At 38.4% G+C, this 22019-nt stretch overlaps 1 protein-coding gene across 1 annotated transcript; it reads left to right on the top strand.

Moving 5' to 3' along the window:
• Positions 1 to 518: 518 nt before the first annotated feature.
• On the top strand, positions 519 to 18777 carry ctsc (cathepsin C). The gene is made up of 7 exons (XM_072577757.1): positions 519 to 735; positions 2185 to 2330; positions 3668 to 3825; positions 6566 to 6721; positions 9545 to 9663; positions 14446 to 14577; positions 15714 to 18777. The coding sequence occupies exons 1-7, from the start codon at positions 573 to 575 to the stop codon at positions 16214 to 16216; spliced, it is 1377 nt and encodes a 458-aa protein (XP_072433858.1). The 5' UTR covers positions 519 to 572; the 3' UTR covers positions 16217 to 18777.
• Positions 18778 to 22019: the final 3242 nt, after the last annotated feature.

Below are 22019 nucleotides of genomic sequence, written 5' to 3'. Positions count from 1 at the left end.
GCACGCTCAACTTAATGTGCTACTACATTTTCCAGTCAGCAAATATTTTTCGTTTCTTAGATTCTCTTCACCACATGTGAACAAAACAAATTGAGTAAAAAAATGATTTGTGTAAAGTGTATGAATCACCCCAACCTGTTATTTGGATGCATATTTAGGTCTGACCGAATTAGAAAACCTATGCTAAAGTACAAAACAATGCTGTTACAAGTGTTCACTGTTGTCACACGTAACTTTAAAGTTGAAATATTTCCCTTTTCAGGAGCTTTGGTTTGGAAATAAAATCCTCGAGTTTTTTTTATTTTACTTTGAAGCAGACATTAATGTGAAAGCACTCTCAGGGTATTGCCCCGGATCAATGTAAAATCCCAGGCGGAGCAATGCGAAACTCTCACAAAAATCAAACACTCTCATTTCACAATCAACACGGAAACAAAAACTAGGAACTTCCCTATTGCTCCAGTCTTTCACAGTTCATGTGACCGAGCACCTGACCTTCGGAAAAGGGAGTGATCATATGACCCATGCTCTCCACTCGGAGCTAGGCTTAGTTTCGTGTTGGTAGTGTCCTGATGGCTTGGTGTGTGGGTGTTTTGTTCTTGCTCTGTGTGCAGGGCCTGGCTACCGCTGTGGCCGATACTCCAGCGAACTGCACCTATCAGGACTTGCAGGGGACCTGGGTGTTCCAGGTTGGGCGGGAGGGGCAAGACAGAAATGTTGACTGCAGCAAAATGGGTAAGTTAGGGAACCATCTTCTTCTGCCCATTTCATTCTTTATATTCAAAAGTGTTGCTTTGAATGGACGGACCTATTTTTGTGGTGGAACTGCGAGACCGTGCATTAACGTTTAAACTTTTCGGGGCATTAAAACTACTAGAAGTTACTAAACGCAGCTCCTATTAATGAGAAGTCTCGGATGCTCTAAGTTTAAATATAGAGAAAGATGTCGTTTTGCTTGAAAACCACTCTGTAAAGTATTGGTAGAAAACGGAGCTCTGGGAAAACGAGATAATGTTTCTCTTTTACTTTAAGCTACTTCCTGCTTTGTGTTGCAGTGGAAGTCGAATTTTCATTACCCTGGGACAGCTAAGAGGTTAGAAACGGGGAAAAAACGCTAGAGCGGAAACTACTATTAAAACGGCAAGATTTATTTGTTCACCTTCTGCAGTTGCTGTTCTGGCACTTATTACTGACTTGTAGTAATTCACAAAGTGACTGAAGGGGCTAAGAGAATAAACTGTTGATTTCTAGATACTGTTATCCCTGGACCACACCACAAGATTACACATTGTAAGTCTTGTTCTATAACATGCTAAACTACAAGAAAGTATCGCTATTGAGTTTCCTGAAACTGAAACTCCATGATCTGTTTGTAGTTGCTGCAGAAATAGTCTTTACAAAAACCAGCCCAAAGTTACTCAACAGATCAGTCTTGATTTGATAAGTCATAACATCTGTCTGTCAAATGTTATAACCCTCAGTGTCTGCATCCTCCTTCTGACTTTTAGCAGCAAGAAATGCTTGAGTGAAAACTTTTCCCATGTCAAGTGATTCTTTGTGTCCAAAATCTATCTTGGTTCCATCTCTCCTCCTGAGAAGGACCTGCCACCTGCACTCAGCAAAGTATTTTCCATGGGATCGGAGAGTCCAGAACTAGAGGGCATAGGCTTAGGGTGAGAGGGGAAAGATATATAAGAGACTTAAGGAGCAACTTTTCCATGCAGAGTGTGGTACGTGTATGGAATGAGCTACCAGAGGATGTGGTGGAGGCTGGTACAACTGCAAGATTGAAGAGCCATTTGGATGGGTATATGAATAGGAAGGGTTTGGAGGGATATGGGCCAGGTGCTGGCAGGTGGGACTAGATTGGGTTGGGATATCTGGACGGCTTGGACCGAAGGGTCTGTTTCCATGCTGTACATCTGATTCTGAGATAGTGAACAGTTCCTTTGTCTGAAGTTTGCAACAGTTTTTCTTGCTGTTTCTGCAGGGGCCCTTGTTCCAGTTCTAAAAGTTGGCGGTTGGTTTTCAGCACGACCACTGATAGCCTGGTGACAGGTTTATCGTCAAGCTTGTGTTTGTGAAAAATTATAAGTGTAGCTAATTTTTTTTTTTGCAAAAATACTTTTATAAAGGAGTGTATGCACATCTTTTAATTTGTGTGCAATCTTTTTTTTCCTAAAGGCCCTCCTGTGAAGTATGTGACTGTACATCTCCATAAGCTTGATGTTGCTGAAGATGATTTTGGGAATGTTGGTTTCTTTACCTTAATCTACAACCAAGGTTTTGAAGTAGTCCTTGGTGGTTACAAATGGTTTGCTTTTTTTAAGGTGGGTTTTGATTTTTTTTTAGCAAGAGATACAAAAACATTTTGCTATGGATATTCAATATTAACACCCTGTCTTTCTATAAACAGGTCATGGCTTTAATAATTGGGCTGACATTTGAAGGAGGGAATATTATTGTACTCAACATGCTTCCTTTTAAAACTTAAGCATGGTTGGAGAAATGTAAAGATTTATGTAGATGTATGTGAAATACAGGTTTACTCCTGGTAAATTGACCAGGGAATGTCTTTCAATTAGGTGAGCTTAGACCTTGGTGTATAAAGAAAACAAAATTACGTAAGGGACATAACAAATTGCAACGGGCAATTAAAGCAAATGGCATGTTGATGTTAATTTGAATTACAGGAAGAAAAGTTATACAACACTTAGGTGGGGCTTTGTAATACTCTGCAATGTTGGTCCCCATCTTGAAGGGATGGTAGACTTAGAGTCAGAATCCTACAGCATGGAGACAGGCCATTTGGCCCAAACTGGTCCATGCTGACCAAAATATCCATCCACTCTAAGCCCATTTCCCTGCACTTGGCCTTATCCTTCTAAACCTTTCCTATCCATGTATTTGTCCAAATGCCTTTTATATGTTGTTAATGTACCCACCTCAACCACTTCTGCTGGCAGTTCATTCCATCGATCTACCACCCTGTTTCTAATCTATTATAATCTTGCAAATAGTGTTTACCCGAATGACGGTAGATCTTTTGAAATCTCCACCCCAGGAGCGTAGTGTGTGCTCTATCATGAATCGATCTAGGGCTGGGATATTTTGATCTCAAAAATTAGATGTGGAGTTGGAGCAGGAGACCAGCCCTGATCATATTGAATGGCAAAGGATACTTTGTCGACCATGTGGTCTATGCCTTCTCGTGTGCTCTTCTGTAGTTTGGGATAACTTTCAGGCTATGTACAAATAGTGCAAAAACCTCATTCAATGTTTCTTCATTATGGGGAACTGTAGGTGGACTTCCAAGTTTTGGGCACTGCCAGCTAATGAGATTTCATATGGCATTTGAGAATGCCATCCTTTAAACATCACTCAGCAAGATTTGTGAATAGTGACATGTGATTTGTACAGGGCTAGAATGAGATCAATGTAGTTATGAAGTCATTTTAGAAATAGCAAGGTGCTGTATGGGGGGAAAAGTGTTTTTCTGGCTATTCAGTGACCTTACACAAATCAACATTACAGACCAGAAGAAACTCAAATGTTGATTTGAATTTGTGTATGAGCAATTTTGTCAATTTAAGTACTCTTACTGTGACTATTAGTAATCCAATTGGCATTAAATGCAAATGTTCAAACTTTTTCTTCTTGTTTACAGTACAAGAAAGAAGGTTCAAATGTAACCAGTTATTGTCACGAAACACTTCCTGGGTCAGTACATAATACATTGGGTCAAAACTGGGCTTGCTTTGTTGGAAAGAAAAACACTCAGAATGTTCGAACTAATGTTGTTCCTTCGGAAAAGGATCTGTCGCTGTAAGTATGGTCAGTGGAATGTCTTGAGTATGTACAACTCACTTGGAGTGTATAAGTATTCTGTTTTTGCACACCCTTGAAAATAGCAAATGAGTTTTCAATACGTTGTGCTGCTGTCTCACTAATGCAAACCGCAAGGTGATCTGTAGTGGATTTTTATGCACTTTAAAATAATAATGTCATTGAACCCTTTTTGATCAAATGTATCCAGCTTTTGGGAAGAATTCTTCACTTTAACTTTCTTCAAAGACAGAAGTAGTTTTATATTTCCTATGAGGAATAAAAATGGTGTAGGTTTCCTGTCTAACTGAAGTTATAAAACTTCGAATACTGGCCAAACAGTTGAATAAATGAGTTCATGATTGACCAAACCACACATTTTAACTTTTGCAAACATTGATTCCTGTAGAAACCAGCAATTTTCAAAAAGAAATTTAAACTTCTAGTGAATGCCAAAAAGATAATTTAACAGATTTTTACTATATATTCAGCCTGGAGCCCGGTTACACACATTTTAACCTTTGCAAACATTGAGAAGGGAGGTTAGAAGGATAGTGGAGTAAGGGGTCATTTCAGAAGAAAGGTGGTGATGGCTGATTGAAAGGAGAGGGCCAAGATCTGGTGAGAGTGCTGGTTTTTAATATTAGCTAAACTGGGGGCCAGGAGCAAATGTGGATATTTTAGCAGCTTAATTAATCATAGGTGACGTGATAGGAGGTGGGAGAAAAAGTAGAGAGAGGTGAAGCCATGTAGGCCAGGGAAGGCACTAAAGGTAGTTTGATCAGGTGGACCCAGCTCTGGCTGGTGGGTGGCTATCTGCCAGATTCTAGACTTTAGGCAGTGGAGAGGAGTTGCACCAGAGAGTGGGAAGGGTGAGAGCGTGCTAACTTTTTGAGACTTAAAATGAAGGTGTGGTTGAGTAAATCAACAACGGAACTGTTCTGATGAACAGAGGACATATATTTAATGGTAATTGAAAGTTTATTTAGGGGATGAAATTCTGTATGTAACAGTAATCACTATTCTATCTAGTTTTTCTGGAAGAAATCACTTGCTAAGTAAACCAAATCTAATTTTGGCCAAACACCAAAGCTTGACATGTCTGAACATAACAGCTAGCTGTCAAGTGTATTTATAGTGAATTTCACATTGTCAGGTGAAGATAGGTGCTGAGGAATGGGAGAGAATCAATCTCCTTGCACTGAAAACAGCTTTTGCTTTTGTTAAGTAAATAAAAGTTACAGCTTTAGAGGAATGGCATATCACTTTTCAATGAACAAAGGCAAAGGAATTTTCAAGTGTGTAAAAAGCAAGTTAATTCTGAAATGGGCAGGTTAATGCCGGACTTTGAGAATTGAATGATCAGAGTTGTCATCAAAAGAAGGCAAGTGAATTGTGAACCATTTACTTCAATTGCTGGAATAGAAAAAAAGAGGACCGGTAGCAAAGGATTTAGGGTGAGACAGTTCACTGTACAGAACTGCTGGTTAACTTCTAGACTATGTAAGATCTAGTATCACTTAATAGATTAACTAAATCTGAAATATTTAAGCAATCAACACGTAGCAAGGACTAATTTATTTAAATTACTTACTATTTAGGGCCAGTCAGGATTTTCTTTACATTAAAAAAAAATTAGTAGATCTCCTCCAAGGATCAGAGGGGGAATTATCTATGGAATCTTTTCTTAAGCAGCTAAATTTTCTGTAACTTTTGTCCCTGTTGTTACTGTTGCTCTTGTTAGATATTGGGAGCCAAGTCTCCCTATTAGTAAAAGCAAATTACTGCAGATGCTGGAATCTGGAACCAAAAGAGTGTACTGGAAAATCTCAGCAGGTCTGGCAGCATCTGTAAGGAGAGAAAAGAGCTGACGTTTAGAGTCTAACTGACCCTTTGTCAGTTAGACTCGAAACGTCAGCTCTATTCTCTCCTTACAGATGCTGCCAGACCTGCTGAGATTTTCCAGCACACACTTTTTTTTTTGGTCTCCGTGTTAATAAATGGCTTGCACAACAGCGAAGTTGGTATACTGTTAGCCTCAAATGGGTATTTAATTTAAAATTACTTTTTGTGAAGTGAGCTAATATGATTTCAAGTACAGTCCATTTTGAGTAAGGGGGTGGGGTGGCTGGAATTTGGAAAGTCTAAGAATAGATCAACTGTAGAAATTGTTCATTTTTTTAAAGCTTTTATAGAAACTGCAGGTTCTCATCCATTTTAGTAATGCATTTACTTACAGTTGAAAATAAGTTTTTAAAAGTCAGGTGTTATTTTTAAATCGCAATTTTCAACCAACTAAATTTGAAGATTAAAGTAAATTTATTTTTTCAAAATCAATTGAATTTTCTGACGACTGGATAAAGCTCAAATGCAACAAGAGATTAGATGATCAGAAGCAGTCAGACGTTCTGATAAACATTGTAACTTCCTAAGGGATTGGATATTCTAAAGACTGGTCACTGGACTCAGTGTTAACTCTGTTTTGTCCTCAGATGCTGCTAGATGAGTTTTTCTTGCAATTTCTCATTGATGACAAACACCATCAGCCTTTTGAAAGCAATCTAATTTAAATGTGAAAAAAATTAAAACAATTGACTTCGATATGTTGGCAGGAGTAATTAGAGTGCATTTCAGAAATACTGGTTATTTTGTGGATAGGTTTGTGTTTGCACAAATGTTTGTTTGGATTTAAAATGGTATTTGCAACATGGAAATTAGTTTTATATTTTTTTACCCTTAGTCTGTCACAGAGACCCTATAAGCCTAACTTGGACTTCATCAAAGCAATAAACACTGTACAGAAATCTTGGACAGCTAAGCTTTATGAAGAGTATGAAAAATTCACCATTCAAGAACTGATTAAGCGAGCGGGTGGTGTTAACTCAAGGATTCCAAGGTAGACTTTGCAATGTTTTTGAAACAAAACTGTTTATCTCAGAATCAGTTCATGACCGATAACAATATCTGAACACTGGAGTGTTTGTCTTGTACAGTTTTAAGACTATCCAGATTTAAATATATTATCAATGCTTCATGAACTGGAAAATTGCAGCACTTATTTCAAGTAGTTATTGCAGTGACTGCATATTGTGCTGTAAAAATGAGCAAAGCATCTTTGAGGGATGCAACCATTGTTGGTAGTGGAACTGCTGCTCTTTGAAGATTAGATTAGATTACTTAGTGTGGAAACAGGCCCTTCGGCCCAACAAGTCCACACCGCCCCGCCGAAGCGCAACCCACCCATACCCCTACATTTACGCCTTACCTAACACTACGGGCAATTTAGCATGGCCAATTCACCTGACCTGCACATCTTTGGACTGTGGGAGGAAACCCACGCAGACACGGAGAGAATGTGCAAACTCCACACAGACTGGAATCGAACCTGGGACCCTGGCGCTGTGAGGCAACAGTGCTAACCACTGAGCCACCATGCCACCCCTACTGAAGATGTGATACTGAGCTAAAAATTAAGACATGGTAATGTTTTAACTTTTACCCACTATTTCATAGAATCATTGAATCCCATCAAGCCCACACCAATCCTCCAAAGCACATCTTACCCTAGCCTGTAAACCTACATTCCTAATGGCTAATCTGCCTAACTTGCATACCTTTGGAATTTGGGAGAGACCAGGAGTGTCTGAGGGCGGAATTGAACCATATACCTGGTGCTGTGAGGCAGCAGTGCTAACTACTTTACCACCATGTCAGTAGCAAAGAATTGACCTCCATTAATTTCAAATTGCAATACTTTGCATCTTCTTTTCTTGAGCAACGCCCCAAACAGATTATCTTGACTGCATGTGGCAAAAGTATTTTCGGAGGGTCAGTGCTGACTTGCTTTCCACACTGTAGAGATTCTATGATTCTGTCCCACTTTGGGTATCATTTTCCAAATAGTTTCCCTGTAATTCAGCTGTATGCTCTTGCTTTGTAAGTCTGTATGTCAAACTTCCTTCTTGAGATTGAGTGGCCTACTGTGCAAGAGGTGTTTTCTAAAAATGTCTACTGTGAACATGCAGACTATGAACTTGGGTTAAGTTCTGTCCATGGTGACTTCTGAATGAACAGTCATGAGTTGGCATTAATTTGATGATGGGGTTATTAAAGGGTCATGGAGGTGGGTGGCTGACACTTGAAGGTGCACACAACAGGCAAAGGGATGTGCCCTAGGGAGTTCCTTTTTTTTTCAACTTCTATACAATGTGTCAGACCTGAAACATTCCTTGTGCCCAATCTGCCGCTGTATTCATTTGTGGTCCACCTGAACCAACTTCCAGAGAGCTCCTCAACCCCAGAATGAAAATCCCGCTGGGATATGCCACAACTCTGCTTCTGAACTGGGAGTGAAAATACAGATCTTTCTCATGGAAACCTTCCTTACCAATGAGGCAAAAATGTGGTTCCATGTTGCTTAGCAGCTCTGATTTCATTAAATTGTCAAAATCTAGTAATCCAGAGTCCCAGATGAATGTCACAGGAACTCTGGTTCAAATCCCATCAGGTAGCTTGTCAAATCTCAATTCAGTTAATGTATTTGGAATTGATCATAAAAACAAACAAGTTCATTCAAACCTGTTCTGTTATTCAATAAGATCATTATTAACCTGTGTTTTCACCTTCATTTGATATTCCTGCATATCCCTGACTTTTTTGTCACCCTGGTAATCACAAATCTATCTACATCTGCCTTGAAATATATTTAAAGATTCAGCATCCACTGCTTTTTGTTGAAGGGAATTTCAAAGACACAACCCTCCTCTATCTTAAATGGGTTTCCTATTTTTAAAATGTGACCGCTTCTTCCACAAGGGGAAATATCCTTTCAGCATCCACCTAATCAAATCCCCTCAAGATCTTGTGTTTCAATTAAGTCATCTTTTGCTCTTCTAAATTCGAGGTTACAGGCCCAGCCTGTCTAGCCTTGCCTCCAAAAGCAATGTGCTCATTTCAAGTATTGGCCAAGTAAACCTTTTCTGAACTGTTTCCAATGTTAGCTTTGTTCTATAAGTTGACCATACTGTAAAATTGTACTCCAAATGCAGTTTCACTAATGCCATGTATAATTGAAGCACAACCTCTCTCTACTCTTGCATTCAATTCCTTTCTTAATAATACACAAAATTGGATTAGCTTTCCTGATTACTAACACAAAATCCTTTTCCTTCCTTAAACCAGGACACCCAAACCTTTGCGTTTCAGCTCTGCAACCTCACTGTTCCGATACTTTAAGGAGTCTTAAGGAATCCAAGTTCTTACATCAATTCACAAATGGCCATTAGGAAAGGGAAATCTGCCAACCATACCAGCTTTGGCATACATGTGATTGTAGATCCACAGCAATGTTGACTCTGAAATGGCCTAGCAAGCCATTCTGTCCAAGGTCAATGGCAGAAAGGCAGCTCATGCTGTCCTTACCAGCAGCATCCACTTTATAAAAGAATAAAGCAGAAATAATGCTGGCAGGCTAATTTGATAATCTACAATGCTAATGAAAGTAACTTTGTTTATTTTGTATGCAATTAGATCTGTTGCAATAGACCCCTATAACTTTTTAAAAATGGGAAAATAATTCATTCCAAGTATGCAGCTCGCAACAATGTTTCCTTGGAAATTAATTATAATTCCAGTTAAATGACTTGGAATTTGAAGTAGGGAGTGATCAGGCTGTGATATTACTTCTCCTGTTCATGAATTTCAATGTGCTGTTTACTAGGCGTCCAAGACCCATGCTGGTGTCAGAGGAGATGCAGAAACTTGCAGACACTTTGCCAGAATCCTGGGACTGGAGGAATGTTGATGGAGTGAACTATGTTACTCCTGTTCGAAATCAAGGTAGTCCATTCTCTATTTTAAGTTCCATAACATGTTAGGGAAAGATCTCCTCCTAAATTTGGCATTGTCAAAGATACAGTATTTCAAATGGTGGCCTGAACCTGGAGGTAAAAAAAGTCTGCAGTATATTCAGTAACCTACCAACCTCTCTAACTATATTGAGATTTGTATACGTCTGATATGGCATGGGCTTCTGAGGGATAGAATCTGTTTCAAAAGCATGTACACGTAGATTCTAACTGCTGGGGAGATCTGCAGTTCACCTATTCAGCAGGTAATGTAAGAGTCATAAAGTCATAGAGACGTACAGCATGGGAACAGACCCTTCAGTCCCAATCGCCCAGGCCATCCAGATATCCTAAATTAATGTAGTTCCATTTGGCCCATATCAGGCTAAATCCTTCTTATTCATTTACCCATCCAGATGCATTTTAAATGTTTAAATGTACCAGCTGCCTCCTTGCAGTTCATTCCATACATTCACCAACCTCTGAAAACGTTGCTCCTTAGGTATGTTTTAAATCCTCCTCTTTAGCTGAGAATGAGATCAAGCTGAAGTATTCTCAAAACAATTGTCAATTTATTGTTCCCTTAGCAAGTTGGGAAGAATGAACACTTCCACCTGGAAGTCAGTATTTAATAAATCTTTCTAATTATAATAGCAACAGCATAATGTTTTAAAAAGTGCCATTTGACATTGAAGTAGGGCTTGGAGTAATTCAGTGCAGTCAGCTGTGAACAAATGTACAGCTCGCTAGAATTTTTGCTAATGAGTACAATACATAATTCTTCCATCTGCAGCTTCTACCATGTATAAGGACTAATCTAATTTTGGGGAAAAAGTAATGATTCAAGAATTGTCTACGTGAAAATTTGACTAAGATGTCCATCCTCTCTCAATGTGAGTTTGAGTCAGAAAGCAGTTAAAGTAACTCAGTAATCTTTGGCTGAACGTGTGGAAGTGATTGTGAAGAATAAAAGCTTGCTTTTTGTTCCAGTGTACTATTTCCATTACTGTGACCCTAAAGGATGGCAAGCAGAATTTGAGGTAGTGATTATTAGGGGTGTCATTGCAGAAAGTGGCAATTTGGCATCTGACTCACTAGCTGACTCTAAACTTGTGTCTCCATTTACCCGTAGATGTTGCTTTGTGGATGTGACTGACCTACCTATGTGGTAGCTCCATCCATCAGATTACTAACTAGGATAGTTGTAGCCCCTGCGCATATCATCTACCTATTGCACTTATGAGGTGTTTCCAAGTGTGACTAGTTTGGCTTTACTGATCATATTTGTGCTATTGTAGCTGTTTGACGTGGCCAGCATTGGGCATTAGTAAGGTAGGCCCTACGCGCTCCAACTCTGATGGAATGAAATATGCATTCCTTGGTTAGTAAGTGGATTTTTGCATGCCTCCATGCATCTTTCTTGACTTCTGCTTAAAGGCTGTGTGCACTTTTTATCATAAACAGGCTTTATTTGCAACTAATTCAAAACAGATGTCAAAAATATTTATAAACCCTGGAGCAGCGTGATTACTTAGTGGTTAACATTGCTGCCTCATGGTGCCAGGGACCCAGGTTTGATTCCAGCCTCAAGTGACTCCATGAAGTTTGCACATTCTCCCACTGTCTGTGTGGGTTTCCTTCAAGTGCTCTGGTTTCCTCCCACAATCCAGAAGATGTGTGTTAGATGTATTGTGCAACCTAGCATGACATAGTGTTCAGGGATTTGTAGGTTAGGTGCATTTGTCAGGGGTGAATATAGGGGAATGGGTCTGGATGAGTTATTCAGAGGGTTGGTATGGACTTGTGGAAACAGGTCCTTCTGCCCAACAGTGTGCTGGACTCTTATGAAAACACCAAATCATGGAGGGCTTTTTTTTAGCTTTTGTCCACAAAGCCTTAATGCTGATTTCTTTTCCCATTGAGGGAATGAGCTGGTGCTAGAATGGTTCCATATGTCTCATCCATAGAATTGCTATGGACCATTCAGTCCATTGTCTTTGGCTGTCTTGAGTATTTTAACTAAGTGTCACTCTCTCACTTTTTCCTCCTAGCCCTGCACAATGTCTTTTCTAAAAGAAAATCATGCAAATCCCCCTTGAATGCCCCAACTGAACCTGCCTCCTCCGCGCACCCAGGCATTTTGTTCTAGGTCCTAACTGTATGAAAGTTTTTCTCAATTCTCATTTGCTTTTACCCAACTAACTCTTCAATGTTCTCATAAATCTGAGGTAGTTTCTTGGAAGTCAATTCTGCACTATTCTTGGAGTTATTACAAATGAGTATTTCTTGAACTACTAAATTGCCCAAATTCTGCCTTGCTATCTAATTTGGGTTAAACAAAGTGTGCCAGATGTTTTTAACAATTGCGAAAAGGAAACGGTTGCCAACTTATTACTCCTAGCTCTAACCTTTGCTTAAAACTCCCATATGCAGACAAGATGTGCATAATTTTGGGTGTGGAGGGTACAAAGTTAGTACAGTTCTGGCACCAATCAAAATCATGGATCATAGAATAGTACAGTATGGAATAGGCCCTTCAGCCTATTGAGTCTGTACCAAAAATATACTACTATCTACACTAGGCCCTTAGCCTTGAATGTCATGATTCAAGTCCTTATTTTTAAAAGAATGTGGCAGGTCACCCACCTCTACTACCCTTCCAGATTATGTATTCCAGTCTCCCCCCACTGTTTGATTATGTGAAAGCTTTTTGCACAACTCTCTGATACACCACCTGCCTTTCACTTTAAAATTATGTCCCTTTGTTATTGATCCTTTGAGTAAGTGGGGCAGCTGCTTTCTGTTAGCCCTGTTCATGCACCTAATCTGGCATGCCTCAATCAGAATCCTAGAATCCCTACATGACAAGACTGTGGATACACAGGTTCTTGGTCTTTTTGTTTTCACTGAGTATCAACCCTTTCAGTCTTTTTGAAGATAGTTCGTCCTTTTTCCTTTCAACGGGGGTTTGCAGAGACAGCAGCTTCATCAAGAAAGGTGAAAAATAATAGCCAAATGCTGGAACTCTTTTATTTGTCTTCACACACTGAAGAGAGATGCTATTCTTTGCAAGCCAGATGTTTGTTGTGTTATCCCCACACAAGGTTCTAGTTATCTGCCCAGGAACTAATTAAGTAGTGTTGCTGAGTCCTCAACCCACCACTGATGCCAATTGAAACGACTTTCCTGTGATATGATACCCAGAACTCTGCACTACTCCAGCTGCATTCCAGGCTTTCGAGAGAAAAGCAAACAGCAAAGTTACTTTAGCAGCATTACAAATAACTATAGTCATGCACTGAGCTTTAACAAGAATAGTAAAAGAAAAATTTTATGTAACTCAAATTTTGCTCCTCTTGTTTTCCAGGTGCATACTCTAATTAAATATTTAGTGAAGAGAAAAAGCATCAAGTGAACAGTTTTGTCACCAGACCAAATACCAAAGTTAGATGTTTGTTTTCAGAATCCGTTCAATTTTTTGTCACAATGTTATCTGCGCAGCAATTATCAGAATTTAATTCACTGGTTGCGTACTTGGACTTGATTAGCTTAGTTATCTGTCCTCCAATATAGTTTTCTATTGTTTAGACAAAAAAAATTGAAGGAACCAACTTTGTAGAGGGGAGGAGTTAGCTTCTGGAGGACTCCTTCTGTTTCACCTTCTTTCACAGGGTCTGAGTTAAGCTGCAGCTTGACCAATCAACTGTCACTATGCTGAGCTCTCCTGAGCCCATAACAGATGATACTAAATTTGTGTAGATTCGATGTCCTTGTAATGAAAGTGTCATACGCATCAGTGAGCTTCACCTATTTAGCCAAGTGCAAACAACCTCTCCTATATTCTCCCTTTTCTTAAAAAGAGCAGTGTCCATTTTTTCCATTTAGTCCAAAAGTAAAAATGTAGTCTCTACACTATTCATTAACATCTCAGCCATGTCTTTTACCTCTTTTTGTAAATCCCCTTTTTTAACACTAACTGGCCCTATTCGTTTTTTTAATACTTATCGATAAGTGCTTAGACTTTGGAATTTCCTCTTTATTAGCTGTAGTCTTTTTCTCGATCCATCGCTGCTTCTCTTTGCTTATTCACCTCTGTTCTGGACCTTATGTAGTCAGCTTGGTTCTCAACTGTATTTCCTGATCAGTCAGATACGCATTTTCTTTAACTTTGTTTCTGGTCCCCTTTGTCACCCAATGAGCTGAGAACTTTCGTCCAATCTTTTCCTACAAATTACTTATTGATTTTTTTTTTGTTCAAATTCAGTTTGGGTTCTGCTTAAAATGAGATATTCAGACTATCACTGATATGGGCATATTTGCTCCTTTGTCCATTTTCTTCCCTTTTTTAGGATCACTTCTTGAAGCACTAAATTCAACTGCTTTCATTTTTCAAGTTAGGAAAATTTTAGGCTGTGTTTTTTCTTGTTTAGAAGTTATCTGGAGTCCATATTCTTGCTCCAGTTTGCAATGTTCATTCCAGCAGTCACTCATGAATCTACATCGGGGTTTCTTCCAAAAGCAACTAGCCTGAGTGATTCAAATACCCTTGTTAGTTTCAAAGGTGTGACCTAGACAGCAACTATTTCGGTGGTGGATTCATATTGTTGTATTCCAATCGATATGCTGTTCTAAAGTATAATAGTTGAGTAAAGTCACCATATTTGAGGAGGGAAGTGTGACTTTATGACTTTAAAGTATTTGATAACTGGACAAATTTAAATGTTTTTTCCATGCTTCATTATTTTGTTTGACTCCCCTCTTTCAATGACTGCAGGCAGTTGTGGAAGTTGCTATTCCTTTTCTTCCATGGGAATGCTTGAAGCCCGTGTTCGTATTCAAACAAACAACACACAAACTCCGATCCTTAGCCCGCAACAGATCATTTCCTGTAGTCAGTATTCACAAGGTAATTGATTTTAAAACCAGTGTTATTGAATCAAGGATATTTGCTTCCTTCATTTTATAGATAACTTTGTTTGATTTTTAGATTATGATGTCTCAACACTTTTACCGCTGGAAATGAGCACTGGTATTTGGCTCAAGTCAAATGTGTGACCATTTTAAGTAGTTCTTGGCGTGCAAAGTCTGTCGAATATTTTAGTCAAGATATACTAATTGTTAAATTTGGCAATGGTGCATTTGTCCAATGTTGTTTTATTACATTGGCCTATCTTCTATCACACTGTCAATAAACAAAATCTAAATCTAGAGTGGATATTGATTGACAAAACTTTGTCACAGTATGAATAACTTGTGCTAATGTGGGGTTATTATAGTAAGGTCTCATTCAGAGAGCTGTTTAAAATTGGCCCACTTCTCTTTAATATTCCTACATTGAGACCAGAAATTTGAGATCACTTACAGTAATGTTGTTGCTTATCAGACCAGATCAGCGCACTTTAAGTAACTTTTCTTCCCTGCAAGCCTGGTGCTATTCTAGGCTTTCTGACTCGTCGATGTTTGCTGCTCCTCTGAAAGGTTATTGCCCAAAGAGCCCCCAACCCACCAGTGTCCAGACTGCTCACTCTAGCTGCTATGTACAACCCCCAACAGAGAGGCCACCAGGACTTGGTCAGACACATTCAGAGCTAGACAACTAATCACTGGCCACTCTAAGCTCTGCAGTTATCTTGTCTTCCCTACCTCCTCACCAGCATAGTAATCAATACTTCATTTAATATTTTCACTAAAGTTGCAATTATAAGGCTCTCAGACTGTGCACCTGCAGTTAGTTAATTGAGAATACTTTCTTGACTAGAGGCATTTGATGGTTCTGTATGCTAAAGTTTTTGTGCTCACAATGGCATTGTTAAATTTGACTATACTTTTTTCTGGATAACCACCAATCTGCATTATAAGTATTAACATTTTTAATTCCAGTATCTTTCATTAGTTACAAATTCCTAAGGTAACTTCATTACTTTGGACAAAGCATGCTTTTTTTGGGGTGATCACAAATGTTGAATTTTTACTTTATCCACATCTGTACAGCATATTATATTAATAATCAAGTTTACTTTGTCTCTTTTAAAAAATCTTAAGGATGTGATGGTGGATTTCCCTACTTAATTGCTGGAAAATATGCCCAAGATTTTGGATTGGTTGAAGAACATTGCTTCCCTTATGTTGGAATGGATACTCCTTGCACCATTAAGAAATCTTGTTACCGTTACTACACTTCTCAGTATTATTACGTGGGTGGATTTTATGGGGCTTGCAATGAAGCAGCAATGAAACTGGAGCTGGTGAAAAATGGTCCAGTATCTGTTGCCTTTGAAGTTTACGGCGACTTTATGAATTACCACGGTGGGATCTATCACCACACTGGATTCCGTGATCCATTCAATCCCTTTGAGCTTACTAATCATGCAGTGCTGCTCATTGGTTATGGTAGTGACTCTCAAACAAAAGAAAATTACTGGATTGTTAAGAACAGTTGGGGAACACAATGGGGCGAAAATGGCTATTTCCGAATTCTTCGAGGCAGCGATGAATGTGCGATTGAAAGCATTGCTATAGCAGCCACTCCAATACCAAAACTTTGAAAATAATGAAACCTACTTCTTGGAAACAAAATTGAGAAATAAATTTGAATTCTGAATCTTGCTTTTAACCTTAGGAAATTCTGCATAAATGTGCCTTTTAAAAATGCTTCACAATTTTAAAATGGAGGTTTGACTGCTAGTATTGCCTCAGAACTGTCTGGTAACTTTGTTAAATATGCTCAATGAAAGCTGCCAAAGTGTTGTTTTTAACAATGGCTACTTGCCACTGGGAGAAAGCTGTGGTATAATGCCATCTGTCTTGGTGTGCAATGCTGACTGGCACCAGGCATACCAAAATCTTTTTGTAATGGTGGGGTTTTGAATTCATTTCTGAAACCTTTATTTCCTTGACACTTTTGTGGACTGAAGTGCACATATTGTGCTCTACAATTTTTTTTGTAATTGTCGATTTGAGACTTAAATGCTGAGCCATCTCTTGAGGAATATGGTATAGATACTCTATGTTGAGTATGACGTGGAGGTGCTGGAGTTGGACTGACGTGGACAAAGCTTAAAAATTACAATACCAGGTTATAATCTAACAACAGGTTTATTCAGAAGTATGAGCTTTCAGAACTCTGCTGCTTTCAGGTAGCAAGTGAGGTAGGATCATAGGACACAATTAATTATAAATTCTGTGTCCTACGGTCCTGCCCAACTAGACACCTGACAAAGGAGCAGTGCTCCGAAAGCTATAATTAAAAATACACCTGTGGCTTATAACCTAGTGTTGTGATTTTTAACAATGAGTATGTTCTCAAGTTTTATTTTATCACTTGACATGCATAAGAGTTCATTAGGAAAGATCTTAGATTAGATTACTTAGTGTGGAAACAGGCCCTTCGGCCCAACAAGTCCACACCGCCCTGCCGAAGCACAACCCACCCATACCCCTACATCTACCCCTTACCTAACACTACGGGCAATTTAGCATGGCCAATTCACCTGACCTGCACATCTTTGTGATTGTGGGAGGAAACCGGAGCACCCGGAGGAAACCCACACAGACACGGGGAGAACGTGCAAACTCCACACAGTCAGTCGCCTGAGGTGGGAATTGAACTCGGGTCTCTGGTGCTGTGAAGCAGTTGTGCTAACCACTGTGCCACCGTGCTGCCCCACACAAAAATCTTGTTGCACTAACTCTTTTGATTTTAAGTGAAATACCAAATTTCTTCTACCTCCTACACACAAGCAGGGCTTATTGCAACGCATGAACAATCTGTATCATGAGTTTTTAAATGCTTTCTGCAACTTGCTTTCAATTTGAAATGCTTTCCTTAAAGGGAAGTTCTGATCATTTAAAATATTTTCCTCGCCTGCGTCATCAAGGATGCAAAATATGCTTCATCCATAATTTGCTCTAATCATTTGTTCCTGTTCATCATGGGTAAAAATCAGGAAAATTGCCCATTCTGGACCTAAACTCAATTGAAGCATGGCAAAGCCTCAAACTAACTCACCAGCTATGGAAAATATTGTTTTGCAAATAATGGATAACTTTGTTAGATGTAGTGATTTATTGGCCTAAATGCCAGGAGATTTGTACTTTGTGGATTTTAAATGTCTTTGAGACATAATGGAAAGTTAGGTTCTTTTCACTATTTGCATTGCTGAACTTGAGTTTCTTGAATTCCACTTAGCACTTTAACTATGCTACTGGGATTTCTATGACTATTACATTGTTTCAGTATATAGGAACTGATCCTCAAAATTAACTTTGAATTCTAGCAGAGAACTTGTAGTGAAGGCAATTTTTCTTAGCTTGTGTGTGAATATTGCCTAAATGTATTGAAGTTTCATGGTCATTGAATAGACAGAAAAATGTTCAGTGGCATTTCCATTCCTTTACTGTTTGTTTTTATGAATAAAAGTAAGATCTGTCAACTGAAACAATCTAATTTTTTTCTGTAATATTAATGCTTTGAGTAATCGAGATAAAACGTGCTGTCACCTTTTAACACCATTTCTTGACCTTCACCAAATGAAGATGTAAGGCACATGCCAATTTTGAGGATGAAAAATTCTGGTCCTATCCAGTGGTATGAATGAGGAGTAGACTCCTTTACAACAGCTGCACCATGATTGGACTGATTGTGGCCTTGACTCCACTTTTTCCAATCACTTGTTGGCAAATATCTACCTGTGCCTTGGATTTTGTTTTACTTGTGTCAGAGGTAGTATACATCACAGTGGGGTCAGGTTCCTGTGTAAAAGCATGGTTAATGTGGACACATAATGTTTAAATCTTGCCCTCCCTTTTTTCATTTTCCTCTCAAAAAGAGTATTGCTTATCTCAATGACTTTACATTAGCAGTATGTGGAGAATTGTAGGTAAGATATCATCACTTATACCATATTTTAAAATGTATTTCAAAATGCTACAATTGCTTTTTGTATACATGTACTTATGCTTAGAGCCTAATCTGCAAAATATCAATCCAAATATATTAATATCAAGATTCTCTTTGTATGCTGTGATACTTGAGCAAGAGTCTGAATGTTTGCATGTGGTGATTTGCTATCTCCGTAAAAGCAATAAATGCACTGTATTAATTTAATCTTGTTACGAGTATTTTGTCTCGTCAAACAAGTGATTATCAGAGAACACTATTTCAATGAAGCATTGATTGGTGGGGATTTCAATTAAACCTTACAAGGCAATGAACCATCTTACCCTTCTGTTATCATGATAACTGAATTGATTTCTATTGCTACTATTTTGCAAGCCAATCAAACTAGGATAATTTTGCATTCCAGGAAAGGGGCACTAGCTCAGCCTCAATGTTGGTGTGGAGGTGCCACATGCTGCTTCATTCAGTTGGAATGGCTGGTGTTTTATGACTGAAACCAGTGCTGAAGTTGTTCTGTCAGAATGGGCTGCATTTGTTATTTATTAGTTTAAATTGAGCTGCGCAGGTCAAAACATTTCCTGTGCTTAAGGCTGGACCCATGTCTTTTGTATTCCCTTCAATTTTTTACTGAGTTATATTCATCTAGTTGTGCCAAAAGATACAACTACTCCTTGCGTGATCAAATATATCTTAATCCACGCATCTGCTTTTCTCGCCTCCATTAGATCTATTTTGGTAACTACTGAACCGAAGATTTTTGATTTATTCAATTATCTTCAATTTCCTGTTTCTGCCTTCATCTAGTGAAGAATTAATTATTCTAAATTGAGTCAAAGCTTTTAAATTTGTATGAGGTTTATAAAGATACAGCTGCAAAGCCACCAGATGTCAGCCATGTGCTTATTTTACATAGATTAAAGCCAAACATTGCTATAAAATTTCAAAATAGGGTTTGGACCACTCTAATTCACTGACTCTAATATGTCACTAGTATGAATGGAAACACTACAAAAGAGTAGAGCAATGTTAATATGGTTAACCAGGTCAGACCTTGGGTAGTAGTACAAGATTACACGCAACTCCAGAGTTATTCTAAGGAATATGGAAAAATAACAATTGTTTAGCATCTCATAGTTTTGTACTACTCTTTAGCTGGTTTGCAATATCCTTCAGTAAATTACCAAGTGATTGGATACAGCTATGTAATCAGTCTGAATATTGGTTTCTTAAGTGCCAGTTTGTCCTTTTTCTTTTATTTTAAAGAGGGTTTTTTTTCTGGGATCTCACATTTCAAGTTGACCATAATTCTTTTGGCATTTCCCTTGATGCCACTTTCTTTGAGACTTGCAAAACCTTGAATACTCTATTTATGAACTTCTGCAGTTGTAACCACTGAAAATGTAGCTTTTCAAACAGGCATGTAAATCCTCTTTCAGATTTTGCCATTATTGCTAACAGTTCCCTCAATGCTTTTAACCTCTGCTCACGTATTTTCTTAGTTTACACCTTGTTTACATTATTTAATCTCCTAAGTATCAAAATTTAGTTTTATTTGATTCATAAGGTATTTGTAAAGCTGCATTTTTCCTGCAATAAAATTATAACATATCTTGAAGTCATACCACTATTAGTGATGAGATTCTTAGGTTCTCTCAACTTCAATTTTCAATCTAGGTTTTTTTTAGGTTAGTGTTGTATGATTGTGATAGGAAGGCACTGGATTGTTCTCTTTTTTTCTGTAGGGACCAGATTTTATCAAATCTTGATTTGGTTTGGTAATAGACTTCTCCATATGGATCTGTCCAGGGCTATTGTGCTTTACAATGAGGTACAACTTTACAGCCCCTCTCATTTGATGTTTAAAATGTCTTTGTTAGTTTTAAATGGATTCCGCTTGGATGAACCTGGGTTCTTTTGCTTCTCTGGATGTACAATATTTCTGGAATGTGGGAGTCCTCCATGTGCCTCATGTGGCTGAGTAAAGCTAAACCTTGACTAGTCATGTTCTTTTCGTTAAAAACAAAACTGGGGATTGTTATGATTATCACGTGCACCACTTTTTAAAAGGAATATGCCATTTAAAAATAAAGCCAACCTACACTCTCAAAATTCTATCTACAGACATAGTCAACTGCATATAGGTGGTAATCTGGAAGTATTCACAGGCACAATTCTGCACCCAATACATTGCGCATGATGTCAACTGTAAATTTTGAACAAAGGCCACACTGCTTTATACACAGGAATGTTTCTGTTGTTTCTCTTCCTCTTCTCCCCTTTCCAAAAAAAAACTAAGTGGTGCATAGTGTATCTATGCTGGTATCACCAAATGCAGCCTTTACCTAAAGCAATGATGATAGGAGAAAGATATGTTTAACCTCACCGATAAGTATTTCAAAAACTGTAATTGTTATACTAAAGTCTGAGGGGTGTGTTATCATAGTGGTATTGTCACTAGTCGATTAATCCACAGACACTAGACTGGAGATCCAGGTTCAAATCTTGCTAAAACAGATGGAGTTAAGTGCTTAATTCCAGATTTTCATTAAATTCAATGAAGACCTTAGACATTTTTGATGGCTAAACCCACCTGGTTCACTCATGCTGTTTCAAAGGAAAGGAGCTGCTATTCCCTGATCTGGCTTGCGTGTGACTTCAGACCCACCACAATGTAGATCACTCTTAACTGCCCTCTGGGCAATTCGGGATGGGAATCTTATGAATAAAGTTTAAAAGAATGAAGCCTGACTTGTTAGAACAACTTACTTTGGTTAATGCAATCGTTTCACTGAGGCAAGGTTTAGAGTTTCTTTAATAGAACTAAAGTTTATTATTTTTAGTGAGGAATCTAGATATGAAACACCCTTTCAGTTTCAACCTATTTCCCAACACAATCAATTTTAAGTAGATTAAATCCAGAGAAATTATACCTCCAACATTTAACTTTGACTGATCTGCGTCATTTATGTCCTATGGACTATGACATGTTTAGATAATACTCTGGAAATTGAGCTCAGGCTTTCTCAACTTCTAATAACCTTCAGATTTCTAACCAAACACTCCTGGTCTGGAAGTTGCACAAACTTCACTGTTCTTATAGAGAATGCTTTATCTTTTAATCTTTAAAATGGAGCTCCTCTCTAGCAGAGAGAAGGTAATTGTTTCATTTCAATCATATCTCCTCTGAGAGCCCTTTTAAAATTTTTCAATCTGTTTTCTAAATGAAGAATCAATCTTCGCTTTTTCTAAGTTGCAAACAAGCTAATGGCCTTCAATGCTTACTCCCTGTTGCTTAATGAGTAAAGTCCCTGAGTGTGTTTGTTACAGAGAGATGAACTAGTGGTGATTTAACCTGAGGGTCACCCCACTTTGTGAGGCTGTGAAAGTGGGGTAATGTCAAATGTTATCTGTATAAGATTTCCATTGACCCTACTGGAATTTGCAACCAC

The sequence above is a fragment of the Chiloscyllium punctatum genome, chromosome 9, assembly GCF_047496795.1.
Source record: "Chiloscyllium punctatum isolate Juve2018m chromosome 9, sChiPun1.3, whole genome shotgun sequence".
Classification (NCBI taxonomy): Eukaryota; Metazoa; Chordata; class Chondrichthyes; order Orectolobiformes; family Hemiscylliidae; genus Chiloscyllium; species Chiloscyllium punctatum.
This window is presented reverse-complemented; position numbering and strand designations above follow the sequence as displayed.